The sequence below is a fragment of the Cupressus sempervirens genome, chromosome 1, assembly GCF_028749045.1.
Source record: "Cupressus sempervirens isolate cs-2001-9-10 chromosome 1, ASM2874904v1, whole genome shotgun sequence".
NCBI lineage: Eukaryota > Viridiplantae > Streptophyta > Pinopsida > Cupressales > Cupressaceae > Cupressus > Cupressus sempervirens.
Window position 1 is genome coordinate 439,441,971 of NC_143118.1, and position 22,132 is coordinate 439,464,102.

At 36.3% G+C, this 22,132-nt stretch overlaps 1 protein-coding gene across 1 annotated transcript in view; it reads right to left on the bottom strand.

Moving 5' to 3' along the window:
- LOC149578167 (uncharacterized) overlaps positions 1 to 22,132 on the bottom strand; it is a 70,914-nt gene that overhangs the window by 30,961 nt on the left and 17,821 nt on the right. The window contains exons 3-6 of the mRNA XM_089827747.1: positions 21,642 to 21,885; positions 18,874 to 19,069; positions 18,684 to 18,740; positions 18,319 to 18,406 (exon numbers count right to left, since the gene is read on the bottom strand). Coding sequence (XP_089683873.1) covers positions 18,319 to 18,406; positions 18,684 to 18,740; positions 18,874 to 19,069; positions 21,642 to 21,885 — 585 coding nt within the window. The remainder of the gene's footprint in view (positions 1 to 18,318; positions 18,407 to 18,683; positions 18,741 to 18,873; positions 19,070 to 21,641; positions 21,886 to 22,132) is intronic.

The following is a 22,132-nucleotide window of genomic DNA, read 5'->3' on the forward strand; positions in this document are numbered from 1 at the left end:
CAAGAGATAGATGATATAAAATAATCTCATTTAAATACATTAACAATTGATATAATGATAAATGAATATAATATATTCATTATCATATAAGGTTATATATTACCATAATATAACGTAATCTATATATCAACATATTGATATGACATTCGAAGGACCCTAATGTTTAATTTCTCTAGAAATTAACTCTTCCTCATCTCTGGTGGGGCATTTGGAAAGGGAGAAATAATAGAATATTCAGAAATAAAGAATTACCAGGATGGGTGCTTGGACAGAATATCATTAAGCCTTCAAGGAGAATTTTATTTCTCAGAGGAAAACTGGTCCAGCATTTCAATTTGATAGTCCTTTGCGATCTAAAGATCCTAATTTGAAAACTGATAATCCAAGACTGATCATAAGATGGAATACTCCTCCCAACGGTTGGATTAAAGGGAACTTTGATGGAGCCGCTAAGGGCAATCCGGGAAGAGCGGGATGTGGAGGAGTTTTGAGAGATCATGTGGGAAATGTAATAGATGCGATTGCAGTTCCTATAGGTCACTCTAACAGTCATATTGCTGAAGCTACTACTGCCCTATACACTATAAAGATTGCAGTTGATCTGGGATACCCTAATCTATGGTTGGAAGGTGACTCTTTGAATATTGTTAACATTTTGAGTAACAAAAATTCAATTTCACGGACAATAGAAGCAACGGTCATGGAGATCAAATCCCTAATACATAAATTTGAAAAAGTTGTCATTTCCCATACTTATCGAGAGGCCAATGGGGCTGCTGACTGGATAGCCAATCATGCGGTACAGTCAGGATATAAGGTGAGGTGGCTTGATGAGTTAAACAAGCACATTGATCTAAAAGCTATCATTAACTATGATGCCATTCACTCCAAAGTGGGAAAGATTTTCCTGGATTAGAAAGTTAATGATTTTATGGAGTGACCTTACGACTGTCAGATCACCTTCCTCGAGGAAGTACACTCATATGAATGTAATATGGACTTTGCATGTATCATTGAATAAGCGAGCTCCTTTTCAAGTGACGAAAATCTAGTTTTATTTTAACTTGGCTCTCTGTGTTTGTTTGTTTGTTTCTGGTTCTTGGCTCTATCTGTTTTCTGAATATGGGGGGTGAACCACGAAAGTAAGAACCTAAAAAGTGTGATGAATGGAAGGCTTGGAAGGAAGTTTGGAACATCTTACAAAAAGGGAAGGTGACCAGTTACCTGGAGAGACTGCATGGTTTTAAACCCCATATCACAACTGCCTTTTTTAATAACCGGTCCGCTAACAGGGTCCTTCTTCATGGAGTCACTGTGAATTTAACGGAGGACTTTATTGCTAAGATCACAGGGCTCCCCACAGATGGCATTAAGTTCACCAAACAGACCAGTATCTCCAATGCTGCCTACAAAAAATTTCCGAATTCGGATGCTGAGGAGAAACAACTGGAAAAGAATGGAGATTTCTTTGATGTGGAGCAGATAAAAGAAATTTGGCAGGATGTGCTATGCTGTATTCGTGAGTATTTTATCCTCGACGGTAGAAATAAAAGGGTTCATAAATTTCATTTTGTTTTTCTCAATCATTTCAAGCATAAGGATAGACTTTCTTTCCCTTTCTATCTGCGGTTTTCTTTGCTTCAAAGTTTGCATGCTCATAGGAAGGAGTCTCGTCCTATTTTGCATGAAGGTCTGATTCTTCTCACAGAGGGTTAGTGTAAAAATAAATTTATATCCTCTACCCCTTCTGAAAAACATAAGGGTTCTCACTCAAAAAACATTAAGGAGAGCAATGTAAAAGGAAAAGAAAAGGACCCCAAACGTAAACCCTCTAATACTCAGAAACAAGTTGTGGAAGAGGTGTCTGAGTTTGAGAATATTGTTAGCTCAGAGAATGATATCTGTGAGGAAGAGGATCGTACGGATGTTGGGGATTTTAGCTCAAATTTGGAAGGATATCCGGAGACCAAAGGAAAAATTGAGAAAGGGAATGAGACAGACATAAGTGAAGGAAATTCAGAACAGAGCAACCCTGAGAAGGAGGACATTCAGACTGTTTCTGGTGGAGGGGTTAAAGACAAAGATATTCTTATTGTGAATCCTGTTGAGGTGAGAGAGGAGGATCAAATGGTTAATCCTACCTTACCTGCTATAGAGACTAGAGGTCATGACAAGGAGGACCTTGTTCAAAATGAGATTCCTGTTGAGACTAGGGAGGAGGAACAAAGGGATAGGGAGGAACATGTAGATGTGGTTGGCTCCCATCCTCATGAGTTTGCAGATGATATCACCGATTCTCCGCAGAGGGAAACCAAGATCTCCTTCTTGCATTCTGCCAAGCTCAAAGCTGACTCCATTCTCCGTGTTGATTCTTCGATTTATAATGAATTGATGGGGCTAAAGAAGAAAGTGGAAACTCTGCAACACATCCAGGATACTGACCGTGCCAAAATCAGCCATTTGGAAGAGCAAATGGAGATATTCCTAATAAACTTAAAAACTATGAGCAAAATCTCAGAATGCTTATCAAGGAAAGTGGAACAAGGATGGAACAGGTCACATCTAGTATCTGTGTTGCTGCTGCGAGCCTTGGCAAAAAGAGTCAATGAAGAAATTATATCTCCTAAGGGTCCAAGCAAAAGAACAAGGCAGAGCTCGAGGAAGAAAGCCCTGAAAGATGCTATTGCTTCGGCTGCTAATTCCATCCAGGATACTGCTGTGATTGGTAAAGAGGCCATCAAGATGATTACGGAGCTGCAATAGTTGCCTTGGGTTTTGGTTCTTTGGTTTTGTCCTGTTCTGGTCCTATTTTTTGGATGTGGTACTTGGTACTGGTTTATGGTCCTATTAACTGGTTTTTGGTCTAAACTATTTTAGTGGTTCCAAGTCCCTATAAAACCTGGGTTCTCTTTTTTTGGACTATGTTAGTGGTTTCAAGTCCCTGCAAAACCTGATTTTGTTGTTGGTTTGAGGACTTCTTTCCTGGTGGTTTTATTGCTATATCTTTTCTCTAGTTGTTAAAGAGTTTCGGGGTCCCTTCAAAACCTATTTTTACCGTAATCTAAAACATATTGATATGACAATGATATTATATTAATATAATAATAAATATAATATAAAATAGTAATACATCAAATACTATGATTGAAGTGTATAGTTATTAAATGATAAAGAATAAATAATATTTATGATAATTAATAATCAAATAAAGAATAACAATTATGAATATCTTAATAATAATATATATTCATCATATAAATGATAATTATAATAAGGGCATTGGAAGAGACACATCCCTTCAAACATGATAAATATATAAGGATATCATCTTTTTAGGGAATTGGATCATCACTTACTCAAAATTTATATTATCAAATACGGATGGAGAAAGGGATCATTACAAATGGTATCAGAGCATGTTCCTGCCATCCTGATGGGAAGAACATCGATAGACAAAATTTAGAAAAATCATATTTCAAATAATTGTATCAAATGTAGAGAAATAGTTGAATGATGTGGCAGGTATAAGCCTCAAAGACTATTATGATAAACTAGAGGAGTTGGGTAACATAGATTTTGTTCAGAGGATTCCATTTGAATACTTATGTAAAAAACATCTCATCAAGCAAGCATTCCTAAAGTCGTAGTCAGTCCACTCAGATCGCATGTATAATGCTTCATAAATATTCATGGGCCATTGATCATTAGCAAACGAGAAGAAAACATAGAAGGATCCCAGTTGAAAAAGATATAGTGTTCATACCTTCATTATTCGTCCAGATAAACATATATTTATGCACCATCTAATACAGGTGAAACTTCATTCACAAGAAGAATAGCATCAATGAACAGGAATCATGGATTTACAGCTATCATTGTGTAGTAAGGAAGCTTTTACATTAACGCAATTATAAGATAATGCTTAAGGAGAAGCTTAAAAAACTATAAAAGGGAGACATGTGAGAAGCGTTGCAATTACCATAGGTTGGAGAAGAAGTTGCAATAAGTTCGTATGTGTAAATACACGTTGAATCAGACGAATATCAAATCATACCATTTGTCAAGATTTAGTTAGAACGAGACTAAATGACTAGTGTAGCATGGATAGTTTGGCAGAAAATACATTAGAAAATGGGTGGCAAAATGGTTTTTCCATATTCATATCATCGAGTTAGGTGAAAGGAATGCAGTAGAAACAAGTCTGAGCAGCGACATGAGCACTCACAAAATGGTGATTTGAAAAATCAAAACATAGCAGCGACCACCCTCATCCAATTGCATACACACCTGAATGTCTAGTCAAAAGAATTAGTAGCATCACCAATGTGGGAAGGGAAGAAAGATAGTTCCTGAAGGTGGCATCTGCAAACGTAGCAGGGACAGAAAACATTAAGTCTCATAAATACCACCGCCTACAGAGAAGTAATGTTGGGTGACGTGGAAGAGACATTGATACTTTGGAAGAGCATAGAGATGAGGATATCACAGATTACACTACCTGAGACATTCGATGTGGAGGGTCTTTGAACTCAGTCAGAGTTGTGACAAGTAACGTCAGTAACATCTACAAAGGACAATACTGGTCAGAATAGTGAAGGAAATAGTGAAGACGTCCACAAAAAAATATAAGTTATGATCATAATAAGAAGGGTAGGACCTTGTTGCACTAAAGCTTCGAACCCCGCACACCTAAGGTAAGTGAGGATTATTTAAATAGATTTAAATCAATAATAGTTAATGCCACATTTCCTTATCTTTATTATTATAAGATAATGATCTACATACAATTCTATTTTGTATATATATATATATATATACACACACACACACATACTATTATGAATTAGTAATTAAGGTAATAAATAACTATTTTGATTACAATAGACTTCTATAATGAATTAAAAGATTAAATGAAAATCATGATCCAAGCAAGTCTTGGTGGAGGGCATTTATTGCCAGTCATAAAATGATCCAATTTAAATTGGTGGAGGGCATTCGTTATGGATGTCGTAATATGATGCAAGTGCACTTGGTGGGGAATGATCCAAGTGTAACTTGGTGGAGGGCATTCAATGTGAATGTCATGGAATAATCCAAGGTTATCGCTTCACATATTTTGTATCAGAGATGGGTTCATTCCCATTTGCAATTACGATGAAGTAAATGGCAAACTCTTAGTATTGGTATCAGAGATAGGTAGTATACCTATTTGGCCAACTATTAAGGAATGAATCTTATTAGATTTCCACAATCCATTAGACTAATTTTTGCTTCTGGATTTGATTGTGTTAGTTTTTTTAGCATCAACGTTTCGGATCACACTTTGTGATCCATCATCAGGATGAGAGAATGCAAGAATGAAATAGTATGCTAGCGACATGAGCACTCACAAAATGGTGACGTGGAACACCAAAACATAGCAGCAACCACCCTCATCCAATTGCATACACACCCAAATGTCCAGTCAAAAGAATTAGTAGCCTCACCAACGTGGGAAGGGAAGAAAGTTCCTAAAGGTAGCATTTGCAAATGTAGCAGGGACAAAAAACATCGTCTCATAAATACCACCGCCTACAGAGAAGTAATGTTGGGTGACGTGGAAGAGACATCAATCCTTTGGAAGAGCACAGAGCTGAGGATATCACAGATTACACTGCCTGAGACATTCGATGTGGAGGGTCTTTGAACTCAGTCAGAGTTGTTACAAGTGACGTCAGTAACATCAGCAAAGGACAATACCGAATGGTTTATGTATTGGTATCAGAGATAGGTATTATACCTATTTGACCAATTATTAAGGAAAGATTTATGTATTGGTATCAGAGATAGGTATTATACCTATTTGACCAATTATTAAGGAAAGATTTATGCGTTGGTATCAGAGATAGGTATTGTACCTATTTGGCCAAATTATTAAGGAGAGATATATGTTGGTATCAGAGATAGGTAGTATACCTATTTGGCCAACTATTAAGGAATGGTTTATGTATTGGTATCAAAGATAGGTATTATACCTATTTGACCAATTATTAAGGAAAGATTTATGCGTTGGTATCAGAGATAGGTATCACACCTATTTGGCCAACTTTTAAGGAAAGATGTGTTGGTATCAAGATAGGTATCAAACCTATTTGGCCAACTTTTGATTTCGAGACAGGGGAAATGAGCGCGACATTCACGATCGAAGTGGTAAAACATTTCCTTACCTTTTCTTGTTATAACCAGGATTATAACATGTATACTATGTGTCTACATTGTGTCTTCATGCATTAATGTTTGCTTCATGTCTTCTTTGTGTCTTCCTACATTTGTGTGTCTACCTCATGTTTGCATTGTGCCTTCTTGCATTAATGTGTCTACTTTGTGTCTTCATTCATAGACCATCATATACTAACATGTGTACTTTGCAAGTATTTTAACACATGCAAGGAAAAGAATTTGAGTTATAAATTGCTTGAGGACAAGCAAACTTGAGAGGGGCAGACTGTCATGGCCCCCACTTAGAACCCTAATTATAGTGTTCTCTAACCAAGAGAGATAGATAGATGATATAAAATAATCTCATTTAAATACATTAACTATTGATATAACGATAAATGAATATAATATATTCATTAAGTATCATATAGGGTTATATATTACCATAATATAAAGTAATCTATATATCAACATATTGATATGACAATGATATTATATTAATATAATAATAAATATAATATAAAATAGTAATACATCAATTACTATGACTGAAGTGTATAGTTATTAAATGATAAAGAATAAATAATATTTATGATAATTAAAAATCAAATAAAGAATAACAATTATAAAAATCTTAATAATAATAATATATATTAATCATATAAATGATAATTATAATAAGGGCATTGGAAGAGACACATCCCTTCAAACATGATAAATATATAAGGATGTCATTTTTTTAGGGAATTTGATCATCACTTACTCAAAACTTATCTTATCAAATACGGATGGAGAAAGGGGTCATTACATTCTCAAACTAAGTAGAATGGCACTAATGACCTTATTCTTATTTTCCTCATTCAGTTTGGAATGCCTATTTCTCAATGTATTGTAATTACCATTATGTACAATACCATTCAAAATGTCATCAATTGAGAGTGGAATGGGTTGGTTCTTACCTCTCTTCACCGTTCTGGTTACCTCCACTTCTGGTTTTGTTTTAAATGACTCTACATTTCTATGGATTGGTGAGGGTGACTTTTCCTTTTCCTTTTCCTTTCGTTCGTTTTCCGTTTGTAGGTATCAATCCTCATGGACTAGGTTGACCTTCCCAACTTCTTTCTAGTATCCTTCGCGATTCTTTTTGGTTCAAGTGATGACTCTTGTTCTAAGTCACGTTTTTCTTCAACATTCACCTGTGATTGAGGCCTAGATGAGGCTTCAACGGCGAGCTCCAGTTCTTCCTCGATGTTCATTTCCTCAGTCCCTTTTTCCTTGATTACTTTTGTGCTCTTCTTCTTGCAAGATTTTCTTGCATTCTTCTTTGTTGATGTTGTACTCTCTTGGTTGAGAAGTGAACTTTTTATTAACATACTTGTGTCAAATTCGAGCAATTTGGGGTCTATTGGCATAGCTAGTAAACTCTCAATGTGTGGCCTCGCCATTTCTTCAGTCAATTCATACAGAAATGTTGTTAACTAGAGAGTACGTAGTTTAGCAACCTACACCATGCAATAGTTTGTGCTTTCCAAAAAGCACAGCTCGTTCTTGTCTTCTTCAACTAGACTAAGAGAATCATTTCCCTTTTGTGCATTTCCTGTTGGAATTTCTTAAAATATGTCCTTAGGATATTATCTCCTTGGTCACCCAATTTCCTATACATCTTACCAATCTGCGTTATTATGGGTATTTCTTTTTCCCATTTGAAGGGTGGGTACCCGAAAAATTCTTTCCTGAAATAAAAGATACAGCTCCGAATTTCAGAATATGTTTCTTGCAGTTCTTCTTGATCTTATGTAGATTTGTCATCAGTTGTTCATGAAGTCACCGACTTAGGTCAAGTGTAGTGTGTTTGTGAATAATCTAGTAGGTATCATATGAGGCACCACTTGGCATGTCGTTCTCCCTACTTGAATAGTAGATTCGATAGGCGATCACCATCACTACAAATCTCATCTCATCATTGGCAATATCATTTTATAGTGCATGCTCGTCCATCGTTATGGCCTCTAGTCAACTTTACTACTTTGGAAACTCAAATAGTTTAGATGGTAAGTTCCACCCCAATGCCACTGAAACCTGTGAGACTTCAGATCACATCTTTAGTGATCTTGTACGATCTGTCCAGCCACATATATTCGTCAAGTACTCTACTTAACACAAACCTGAACCAATCTTCATGGACAAACTCGGAAATATCCACAACATGATGTAATGTTTTCTTTTCCAGATGCATGTGTTGCGACTTCAAAATCCTATTTTCAAAGAACGTACCAAACAAGTTTCAAATGCTCTTGTCACCAACTTGATAAATTCTTACGTTCAGGTATGCGCTTGCATTTTATGTATGCAGGATGTCTCCTAGCAGCAAAGATAATGCTCCTACCATGTCTTTTTTGTCAGCCTTCAACAGAAGAATCTCGTACTTAGGATGTTTTGTTTTCTTCGAGTTTACCAACTCCACCTTGTTGATCTCTTCGGCCATCTTAACTTTGAACTGGTGAGTTAAGCTTGATCAACGATACTTTCCTTTTACTGCTTCGAATAGCCCTTTATGGTCGCTCAAATATTATGCACAACGTAGAATGATCACACACAGTAAGCTAATTTTTGCAATTTAAAACTCAAGAGTTTGAATTCACAAAGTGGTATATGGTTCTTTGGTAGCCTATTTATAACTTACAACTAGTAACGTTAGGCTAACGTTAATATTACAATGGTAAAAAAAGCGTTTACCTACCACTTAACCCATAATTAATGTTCATGACCGGTTGATCAACAATCATATTCTCATCATGTTCCTATCTTACTACAAGTGTAGCACATTAGCCAGTTTAGCTTTCACTTTGTCAATCTTGACAAGCAATACATGACTTAACGGTTCAAAATAGGGGACCGGTTTAAAGATTTTCCTTGGGTGTTTAAACCCCTTAAGTTGTAATAGCTTAGTTTGTCCAAGAGTATCACCACTTACCGGTCTCTCACTTTCTCAACACGCTTAGTCTCTACAACCTCGTCACTTTTTTTTATCCGAATCTTTAGAAGTCCTTTCTGGCTTCCTCCTTGTCCATCATCTTGCTCTTTCCTTTGCTTACAGTGTTTTGACCCTTGACCTTTTTCTTGATCTACAGTTTCTAGCAAGATGCCCTATCTTGTTGCAGTTGTAACAAGTCATACTTGTACCTCTCCAAGGTCCTGAGCTATTTCCCTGACATGGCCTTAACTCGCAGTCCACTGCAAAGTGTCCACTATTTCCACAGGTTGAGCATACCTATGTGGTGAACTTGTTCTTCCCAGTAGGACTCGCTGACTTTGGGGATGAATAATTGGACCCCGCTCAGGATCTACTATCTTCAACCTTGTGTCCATACTCGTTATAGAAGTAATACTATCCTTCAAATATTTTCTCATTGAAGTGAGAACAGCATTCTTGTACAATATGGTCGTACTGGTGGCAATTGTGACAGCATCCATTAAAAGTGCTCTGAATACCAGGTGAGACATGTTTGTACTAGCATACATTTAAAGTATGCCCTACTCTAACACAACAATAACATGTAGGTTTCTTGGGTTTCATACCTTAAGGTGATGTCCTTCCTTGCTTCTTGATGTTTTGGTTTTTGCTCCTACATAACTCACCTTTCTCAATCTTGTTGTCACCTTCATATCCCAGATCAGTGGTGCTCTTGGTTTTTCTCTAAGCTTTTGGTTGCTCGTCTAACTTCTCAAAGTTGTCATTAAGCTTTTTCAAATTTTCATTTCTCTCATTGGTGTTTTTTCAACTCTTTAGTTAGTTTGTGGATTAGTTCATCTTTTTGTGTTACATATTCCTCAACCGCTCTCTTGGTCTCCAATGCTTCCCTCGGTGCATCCTCAGCTTTCTCTTTTGCGAGAACAACATTACCATTTTCATCTTGGGAATGACTCAATCTTACTGTAGTTTCTTCTTTTTCTTTCTTCATTCATGCAATAGTTTTGGTCAGCTTCTCATTATCAATCATGAGATTGGTGATGGCTTCTTCAGATTCATTTGACCCACTTTGTTCCTCAAGTTGTTCAATGAGTTCATGACTTTCACTAAGTTTCTTCATTAGTTTCTTGCTTTTTGCTAAGGAAACCCTTAACTTGTCCTTCAAATCTTCAATGGTGGTGATAGCATCTCCAAGCTGCTTCTGAAGTCTAAACACTTCCATTTGATCTTCCCTCAAGTTGTCAAGCTTGTTGTTTGGGTTTGAGCTCTGAAACCAATTATTGGTCCCAACCAATACTGACAGGGGGTAAATCAGTACAAATTCTCCAAAAAGTATGCTGCATTATTACACTGAATAATCTAACTACCAATTGCTTTAGCAGTAGCCCAATGATGAAAGTGGTAAGATAAAAGTATACAAACTCACACAAAAATGCATACATCAATGGCACATGAATTTTTGTATGTGGAACCCCTCAATGAGAGGATGAAAACCACGGTGGGAGCAATATACCCACTAGCTTTTTACTGCAAATAAAAGGTTGCCCGGTTAGAGGCTACTGTTGTTCTTTCTAAGAACACATCCAGTTATGAATAATAGCAACCTGTTAGGATTATGAAAGTCTTTCAAAGCTACCTTGTTAAAGATTTTATAACACTCCTACGAGGTACCTGGTTAGAGGATTTACAATATGCTTGCTACTGAAGCATGCCCAGTTAAGAGCTTACAAAATGATTACAATGGTAAGAGAGCAATGAAAATGGTTGATCTAAATAAATGGCACACCTTGCCCAATAGATCACCTATGTATACCTTGAAGATCTCATGACCTTCTCTTGTTGTTTTGGCTTCCTCTTGATCACTAAGTATCACCTTTCTTCCTTTCTACTCAACTCCGTCTGCAGTCACCAATCTACAATTCCTCGGCTCTCTAGTTGTCTTCTCTGTTCAACTCTTCTTCAATCACATTAACAACAACTACTTCCAATAATGAAGTTTCCAAAGTATATACGTTCTCCATCATTTGGACGCCAAAGCCCTAAAACATCTTGCCTAAAGTTGGTGCATTCAAATTTTGAATCGCATACTTGACCTTGTCATAGAAAACCCATGATACCTATAAGTAGGTACCTATTCACGTAGGCGTGTCTATCCTCCCGGGAGCCTATAAGTAGCTTTTGTCCTTGCATCCTACTACAGCTTCTGTATTTCTATCACATCAAGATGCAATGGCATGTTTCTCTGCTACGTCACATCAATGGTGACTCACTATTGCTAGTTCACTGCCTGTGACTTATCTTCAGCCTTTTCTTTCCCTTGTTCATGATCTGACCGGTGTAGGAGTCTTCCAGTGGTTGTTTACACTTCATATCTTCATTTCCCTTGTTCATTAGTTGCCAATCAATGACAACACAATGGTATACCAATTGTTAGCATCACCAATCTCCAATCTTCATGCCAATGACACTTGTAAGTCCAACACAAGTACTTCAAGGTTTTGGAGGGGTGAGAGTACCTACGTTTGACTAGTTCTTATACCATATACATCATTTCAAGTACTATATATAAAGTATATTACAACACCCCCACCCACCCCCGCTGCCATCCCTAAAATGATGACCTTTTTTCCCCAACCCGTCTCTACATCTCAATGCCCCCCAGTGCCTATGTTACACTAAGGATTTCTCACTTCATTTTCCTAACACATATTGGAAGAATCTGAGAGAAGCGCAAGTTTTTGGAGAGAGAGCATGAGAAGAGAGGTTTGGATTTTTTGAACAGAACAAAATTTGAAGCAAAGTGTCAGCTTTTGAGAAGTTTTCTAAAGCAAGTTTGACAAATCAAACGCGAACATATTTCTGAAGAAAGAAAGTTTCTTTCTAACGAGAGAAAAAGAAATTTTATAGTGAATTTTGCAATTTTAAAAAAGTTTCTTCTTCAAAGTTATATTTTTCTTCCATGACTAGGATGAAGAAGTTTTGCAAGCTTTTTTATTCCTAGACAACACTTTTGTGCTTTATTTTATAACTTCTCGCAAAGGTCTTATTTATTTTGAATTGCAGGAAAAAGAAGGGCAGAACACAGAGGATCAGATATCTCCAGACCTGCAACAATCAAGAATGAGTGGAAGAGACTTGTGACAAATTCAAAAATCTTGTCGAATTGGAAGGAGATTGGCGATACGAATTTGAGTAGGCCCAACCTGAATGAATTTAACAAAAGGATGTTCAGCAATAAAGAATATGCACCAAAATTCTTAGCCAAGCAAATAGTCAAAAGTGGAACTGAGGCGGCAGTTGGTTTACCTCCCACCAAGTGTCTGGATTCAATAGTGGAATGTGCAGGACATTACATTAAAGCTCCACATGGCAAGGTTTCTGGCAGATCTTTCTCCACCAGCAATACCGGAAGCTTTTGGGATTCCAGTATACATGCAATGGTTTGTAACACAATAAATCAGCCACTCAAAGTCTATACTTTAGGAATGGATCATCGTGACAGGGTTATTGACCACAAATGACTACAGAAGAATAACCCTCACCATTTCGAATCACCCAAGCAACTCGTTTGGTTTGAGCTTAAGAGAGAATACAGCAACTTGGCCATGATACTGAGCAAGATATTTGGAAGCTTGCAGTCGTGCATTTTTTAGCCTGGGATGTGGTACTTTATTGAGGAAGGGACAAAGACAATCAAGGCTATGAATTGGTCAGGAATGAGCAGCGATAACTTGGACAAACAATTCAGAAATCTTGAGAAGTCAGGAAGATTCTACATGAGTTCATATGTGGTATATATGTTATTCAGAAAGACCAGATATGAAGGATTGAGGTCCAACGGACCAATAGATCTGGTTCAAGCCAGCTAAGAGTATATGACAGTTACCCTTAGTTGTACCTGTAGAACAGGTTCAACTTCAAGAGAGTTAATAATGCCTTTGCTATGCACATTGTCAAATTCCTACAAGGTAGATTTTACACAAGGTTGTCATCTGAAGCAATGAAGCTGGTAGAAAAACCAGATCATGGTTCATCCCATAGTTTAAAATTTTGGTGAAATATCGCTAATCTTGCGCTATTTCGTAGAGCATAGTCCTGGCCGAGTATATCGCACAATAAATCGTCAACGAGATATGGAAAAAAATTGTCGCGCCTGTTTTGGAATATATCGCAATAAAAGTGAAAAATCGCAGGCAAATATTGTTCGAAAGTGGTCAGGCAGGCCATTTTAGGTTTCATATTATGTTAAAAATATCCGCAACTGAGCCTCCCCACTCTCATTTGTCTGCATTTGAAACTTGCTCCCTGCATTTGACAACACTGTCTAGACTTTGAGTTGCCATGTGACGACATGAATAGGGTCCTTTGAGTTGGCATTCGACGATAGGAAAAGAATCACAGACGGTACTGACATTCGAGTTGGCATTCGAAGATAGGAAAAGAATCATAGACAGCATCACAGAATAAATGTCTACATCAATTTAGATTGGGGAGTTTTTGATAGCTTGCAGATTTGGAAGTTTTTTTCTACTTTCCAAGTATGTTCGATAGTATTTTGGAAATTATTTTTTTAACTTTAATAAATTTTATTTTTAAAAACTTTAATATAGTTTATTAATATTTTTTGTTTAAAACTTAATTTTTTTGAAACAGTAAAAACAAAATATATTTTATTTTGGTGAATAATTAAACATTAAAAATACATAAATAGAGTGTATTTTAATTTTTAAATTTCCTCTAATACTATTTTATTATTTATATATATAATTTAACAATTACTATATACTGTACTGTAATACTAAATTACTAATAACTTTGATTAATATATGGTGGATATCTCAAATCATTATATGTTCTACAAATTTGGTGTGTATGTGTGCATTTTTAAGCATATTTTAAGAGATTATATATTTTCAAATGTTTGATAAAAATGCTGATTTATTGCCGATTTTTTCACTAAGTTTTTGCCGATTCCAAGATTTTCTAATAAAATTGGCCTGCCAAGATATTGCCGAAACCAAGTTTTTCAACTATGGTTCATCCAATTCCCAAACTTCACTTATATCAAGCTTAATGGATTCTCTTATGAGCCCTACGAACTCCCGAGAAATCCAACTACAAATATGGTGCTGCTTGAAGTGAGTAGGAAATTAATTGCATATGACAAAATTCAGAAGAAGTTAGGACTCAAATTCCCAATCACCATAGGGGATTCTGATTACATGTGTCCATGTTTGCCCACAGCAGAAAGGTCAGCAGATGAATTGCACTTCTATCGTTTAGAATACCATACAGCAAGGATGGATTATGATCCTTACAATAGAATAAGAATGGCATTTGGCAGGAAGTACCATAATAGCCTACATCTTGAGGATTTTTGAGCCAACACAGCAGATGAATATGAGATCAAGAAGAGAATGCATTCCAGACTACTAACTGCCATTCAGAATGATTAGAGCATGCAGGATCATCCAAGCGCCAGACCAAGCGGAAGATACAAATGTGATCGAGGCTGGGTCTGAAACAAAATAAGTATTGTCACTCAACCACCTACTTGATCTAAAAATGAAGTAAGAGATCTAGAAGTAGTATCCAGACTAACCATAAAAGTCACAAAATGGTGGGCTGAGTGTCAAGTTAGCAGATTTGAGGCAAATAAGGTCCACTTAACCTATATCTTGATAGATCAAGGACCATAAGATGTTAGACTTGGGAAGTCATTAGAGGCCAGAACTGAAGGAGGAATTCCATCAAAAAACATCGAACAAAGAAAAGGGAAGAATATGCAACCAAGGCAAAGGCTAAAAGTGCCAAGTGAAAGCCTCCACAGAAGAAACAAAGGGTGGCTCCAGCACCATCTGTCACCCAATAGGACTCCCAGCTTGCAGGAGATATATCCTTTCACAAGGAAAGATGCTGGAATCAGTGGGAGAAGGTGATCACAAGAAAAAATGGCTCGACCAATGCAAGAAAGGCAAAGTATCGATGCCTGTCAAGAATCTACTCAACAGGAACATCAACAGCAAGAACCTACTACAAAGGAGTGCCTTGATGCCATATTATATGAGGATTTAGAAGAGGCAAACATTCATAGTGCAGACGAAGAAATCATCAAAGGGATTGTGCAGAGATAGGAAAAGCCGCCAAAAGATCATTAGCAAGAACAGTTGCCAGTGTATGATTAGCATATTGTCCCTCCAGATTGGTTGGCAAAAAGAATGCAGAGGCACAAAGAGGAGGTTGATCTTGCATTACAGTTACAGGAGGTTTTGGACTAAATCAACAGACCAGAAGAGAAGGGAAAAGCATAGAGATTTTCTAAAATCACCAAAGATGAATCCGGTTCCACGACCCTGCATATCACAATGCCTATGGTTGATAAAATCAAGGACCAAATTACTCTGTAGGAATAAAATGTGACAGCATTTTATCTGGAGAATGCAACTAGGGAGACAGTAATTGAAGAGTGATGATTCCACCCAAGTGATGAACAAAAAAATGAGAAAATTGGAAGAAAAATACCAAAAAGTGAAGAGTGAGAACAAAGCCTTGTGCAAGCATCTGAAGAGTTTATCCCATCCAGCTAGGGAAGAGAACCAGGCATTTGTTCCCCCTATAGGCCTTCCAGCAGAGTCAATAGAAGGCATTAAGGAGATGAGGTGAATCGCCCAAGGTGCAAAGCTATTGGAGAAAGGCAATCTGGATGAGGCGGGTGAATTTGTTGATGACTTGGTACAGATGTGTGGAAGAGCGTGGCTATCCTTTCCAGTATACAATGCACAAAAGAGTCATGGAATAATGCACATCTTTATCATAATGAGACAATCCCATACATGCAAGCTTTGATGAAGACTCCAAGGCAAATGTTGGTTGATGGAGTGTTAAGGGAAGGAGAGGCATATGATTTTTCCCATTGGACAATGCAGTGGTCATGGTGAAAGAGATCTTCGAAAAATCCAATGAAGAATCTGCTCAATAGACGAAGGTGATCAGAAATATTTAGAAGGGAACCTTCAATACAGTTATAGCCTTGTTAACACAGAGGATGACTAAGGATGATATAACTACAAGTAACTTAAGGTGCAAACTAGAAGAGCTCTTTCAAATAAATTCCTTTTCAAGAGATGACTTTGAAAAATTTCCATATTCTCAAATGTCATGCACACCACTCAAGACTCAATGCCAATTTGGGAGAATAGCTTCAGCAAATGCAAAAGAGACAACCATTCTAGAATTCAAACGAAAAGTTCTGCCAAGTGTAAGTGTAGATGAGTTGGAGATAGTGTTATCCAAATTCGTTGCGTTCAAACTGCAGATAACCTAAGGTACAAATTAGAAGAGTTCTTTTAAATAAATTCCTTCTCAAGAGATGTCTCGATAATTTTTCCATATTCTCAAATGTCATGAACACCACTCAAGACTTGATGAAAGATTGGGAGAATAGCTTCAGCAAATGTGGAAGAGACGACATTTTGGAATTCAATAAGAAGTGGTGCCAAGTTCCAGTGTAAATGAGTTGGAGATAGCGCTATCAAAAATTTTTGCATTCAAAAAAAAAGGCATCAAGCATAGGCCATTCTAGGTAAATGAGCATTTATTGCTTAGTGCGGAATTTTGCCTCATTTTGGGTCAAATTTGACCACACCCCAACTAAATAGTTAACTCCCTTCTTACTAGTCTATGTGGACCAACACATTAATTGCGGATTCTCTCTTCAAGCCCTAACCCTAATTAGGACTGAGGTGGCAAAATGTAGGCCGTTTATCTTGTTTCAATCTTGGCCACCCATTGTAATTTGAGGCCTTTATAAAGAGCTCACTTCTCATTGAAATGAATATAATGTCAAAGATTATTGCTTAAGAGTTATTAAGATAATAAAGCTATCTTTGAAGTTTGGTGGTTTCTTGAAGTATTTTGGTGCTTGCATGTTCTCTTGTTCCTTCACTTAGAATAGATTTACCTTCAATTAGTCAGTTGTTGAATGAGATTGATCGTATTGTTGTGGTGAAATTGATTTACTCGTATCTTTCACTAGTAGATGATTTTTATGTGCAGCATAAGGTTGGTCCTAAGGTTGTATGTGGATGCTTAATTTCTCTCATTGAATTCGCATTGTTCCATGATGGTGTTTATTTGCGATATAAAAAACATTTGCACAACCCTTGAAGATTGCACCCTCTTTGTGTAGTTTTTTAATTTTGCGAAGGAGAGAATGGAATATTTCACTTTGACAACCACTATCTTTCAAAATCTTAGGAATAGAACAGAACTCCTATACACTTACTCTCATTTACTTTTCAGCATATTTCATGAAAAAACCCAAAAAACTATTTTCATTGCATAGCTCCCATGGCCAGTATTGTCTGAAACATCTTGAGAATGATTACGTAAGTCCCTTTGTGATACCAGCATATCACATCCAACCATTAATCTTATCCAACATAGAAGAAACCTTGGAAATAACCAGTGCGATCTTTCTTGCAATCTTAGCATACAAAGAATTTCAATCAAAGGAGGATAAGATATCTCGGTATTTTATTGTGTGCTGGTATGGTCACTAGTGACAAAACCCCATCAACATTACCACAGAAATACTGATGCTTAACACAAGGGTACCTCCCTTCAGACTACATAACTGTAATAGTTGTGATCTTATATGGAAGAATTTTTCTATTGCAATGTGGATATTAGCTGCCTAAGTTTTAGCCAGAAAAATGTTTAGGAAAGATTAATTTCCTGGATGTTGAATTGGATGTTGACATGTTAGGTGCCTATTTACTAAATTACTACATATAGATTATAACTTGTTTTACCTCTTCCTGCTTTAATCAATTCAAAGTGTAATAACAGGTGCAGATTTTAATCAATGAAAATACAGTTTCCAAACAAAAATTACTTCAAAAATCCGTATGAATTTAGCTTAAGTTTGATGCATGATATCTGTTTAACTATATAAACCTTAATCTGAGAAAGCTAAAATCAAGAAGGTTTATTTAAGTGTACTTTGTCAGCAATGTAATACATCTTGAACTTTTATACACAATTTATTCCATTCATCATGAAAAGAAAGAGAAAAAGGAAGTCACACGACAAGCAATCAAAATCAAAAGAACAAGGCAACAACAAAAAATAAAAATAAAAGAACACACCATAACATGCGTTATGTTGTGATAGAATAGGGTTTTGATATCTTTCATCATAGTGCCCATGATGATTTGAAGATCTTTTAGCCGAAGCCTGCAAAACACAAAATAAGAATAGATGAACACCTTGACCCAGTAGCTTGTGAGAAGACTGTAGTTTTATCATAGATACACCAAAATGAATGGAAAAAAATCAAGAAATAAGATGAAGTGCCTACTCTTTTTCTACATCTAATTGCATGACCAGATAAGCAGTGTGCATCACACAAATCTTACTCCCTATACTTACATACCCAAGCAGCTCACCAGAAAATTTAGTTATAAGAAACAAATTATTTTATTTGATTGGAAAGAAAACAGACAAGAAGTACCTCTTCCAGAGCATTATGGAAATCCATTCTTGGAGTACATTTTTTCTCCCCAAAGCTCTGCATAACAATTGAAGGTAATACAAATGTATGAAATTTAAATTTTAGTAAAATAAAGCACTTATCTCAATAAAGTTAAGGCCTTACAAGTTGATAGTGCTGTACAGAGAAAACATCAAGATAAAGCACTTACTTCTACAGGCCACCGTGAAAATTGAGCGTGCTGGGCAGTTTTGAGTGACAAATGTTTCTGTTTTTCTGAACAGCCCAAACCAGATTTCTTCTCATACAAACTATAGCTATCAGCAGCATCGGAGCTTGTGAAACTTCTGGGCATTTCTACAAAGTGATATTGATTTAATGTGTCATGTGTCATTCCCTCCCCACATCTGAAAATAGCATGTCCACCCACTCTTAGAAAATTGAAACTGACTTGTTCATAATCTAGATCTTTCTTCTGTCTAAAATCTGGATCCTTTTTAAATTGGGAGAGAATATGCAGAAAGTAAAGCACATCCAATTCAACCTAGAATTCCGAGTTTTATTTTAGCTTCTGATTTTGGGAGTAAATGTTATAAACACAATTGAAGGTTATATCCAACCACATGCAACTCTACAAAAAACCTGCTTCATGGTAAATATTTGCTATAAAGATGGATTAATAATGTTTACATGTTGAAACAAATAAAGTGACATTAAAAAATCTTTCCCTAAAATTTTAGTTTGCTAATTATTTTAATATCAACATGGTTTCCTTCGATTCTAGGTTCTGAACCTTCATTACCATTTTTTTAATTTTGGAAGGCTAAAATTCCTACGTTCCTGAAAAGCTAAGATTTCTATGTTCCTCGGGAACATGTCCCCAGAAATTTTCCTAGTGTTCCCATACCAGGGCACTTCAGGGACACCTTTTGAAGATCCCTAAGCCATCCAGAAATGATTTCGAAATCACAGGAAACTACAGTGATATCCAGTCATCCCAGCCAGAAAAGAGCTGTAAAACACAGTTACTCACTTTTCCCTTCATTTCTATTAAGGGTTTGAGGATGGAAATGAGAAAGTCTAAAGCAGAAGCTGGATCATTTCACACAGCTCATAAGAATGTATTCACTATTGTTAACTACAATTCATCTGTGGAAAGAAGCAGCAGAAATGTTCTTAAAATTTCACAGCACAATTGCTGTCTCTAACTTCTGACAAAGATTTTCACTTGAATTTTGACCATGAGTGTACATATGAGAGCCAGAGATGTTGCACAAACACCAGGGAGACTAGGATCAAACTGTAGCCTGCGATACATTCATATTGATACAAAAATAGAACGAGAGATAGATACATATTGGAATCATACATTTTGACCTATGAATATGATAAAGGTTTAGCATGAAATGAAAACAAGAATGCTAATAAAGGTAACGAAGATGGGCTGTACATAAGCCTGGGACGATAAGAAAAATATTACCACAACTTCAAAAAATTAAAGCAGCACAATATACCAAAGGAGTTAGAGTATTCTACAATCTGTGGCTTAAATCTCCTTAGACAGATCGTAATTGGATTTTATAAAGAGAATGTAGAAGTTAGTTGTCAATTTTGTCATTTTGTAGTTGCAGCCTTCAGGTCTTTTCATTTTGTCATATATAAACTTGTAATATAAATTCAAATGACTAGACAATAAAAATGTGTTGATTTGTAGCTCCACTCATGAATTTTCAATTCAGCTCTAGAGTTTAACAGTCCTGCAAATGCTTTATTGCATAACATTCAAGATTTTCCTATAATTTTAAATTTTACCCTTCTTAATTCCCATGCTGTCCCAGAAACACCTCCCCATTTCATACCATACCTATTCTGGAAACTTGGTGAAACATAGTAAAATTCATGACAAAAGTCATTTATACAACCATCATTTGCTCACTAAATTCTCACGACATAAGATACCCTGCGGTATGCTGTGAGGCAAGGGATCTGAGATGTCTCACAATATCTGATAAAAAAAGCAGAGTGAGGATTTGACTGAGAATGAGACACAAACCAAAAGCATTGGTCATATATTCATATAACAATCCCAACCAGTTAATAATATCCGTCAACTTTGTCTGGACATTTCTGAATCAGGGAACGGTTGTGAAACTTGTCAAAACATCAGTAGCATGGTGTTAGGAAAAATTTGCATCTTTTATTCACACCTATTTAACTGTACCCAATTAAATCTAGTCAATGACAAGTGAGAAGAAAGATATTGGCAATTCTTGAATGATTAGCCAGCTACTTAGTTTGCTTCTATATTTATTGCAAAAGCAATGCTGCCACATTCTACCCTTTTGCCAAGGGCAAGGTTTACTAGTATATCACTATACATAATAGGACTTATACCTATTATGCAGTATATTATACACTTGACTTCGATTTCCCGACCATCAACCATATTCTTCCCTGGCTTTGGTTGAAGGATAGGATCTGTACAATGTTATTAAACGGAAACCAATAAAACTTAACTACAGAAAACATAATTTTCTCTTTATCATTTCAGTCTGACATTAATAGCTGAAGTTGCTATCATACTGACTGCTGTTTAGTTTCGCAACATGAGACAATTAATAGTGTGCCAGAGGAATAGATTATCTCATACTCTGTTCCTTGAGACAGAAAAAATGGTACAAAACACATAAGGTGGTAATATCTTTTGATTACAAGGCTTCGGGACTCAAAACTTGTGTTCCTTGAGACAGAAAAAATGGTACAAGACACATAAGGTGGTAATGTCTTTTGATTACAAGGCTTCGGGACTCGAAACTTGTATGAAAACCTTTCTTCTGTAGAAATGGCAGGTGAGATCTTGCACAAATTTGAAGAAAGAAAAAACTGGGCAAAATCATTTTAACTAATTGGGCAAAATGTACAAGACAGGAAAATACTAAGTAAAGACATAAATCTTTTAAGCAATTATCTTTGACGAACCTGTTCTCTGTGGAATCTGAAATTGTACTTTGAGTGGTTGATTCTAACTCTGTGCAAGGCCTCTCGAATCTTTTACAAACATTTTCTTTGTTATCTCTCTCCACAAACTTTGTGAGCTCATTCCGAGATACATTACGTCTTCTCCTTTGATATTGTGCAATTGGAACATCATTTAGAAGATTGATTTTTCTGGCAAAAATACTACCTGAGTTGTCCTTGCTACTTGAACACTGAGATATGCCACCTGGTAAAATTCAAATAGATAAAATGACAAAATTATAAAAGAAAAAAGAAAAGAAAAAATTTGCTAGTAGAACCAAATAAGAGTAAAGCAATGTTATCATATTATGCATGGTTTCCAATTATCATCCTAGTCATCAATGTTTCTATGCTGTCACAATTAACTTTCACTAAGCATTTACACAACATATGAAGTCAACTCGACCTTTTAATCTTGATCTTCAGTTAATCCAGTTTTCAAATGAAAACAA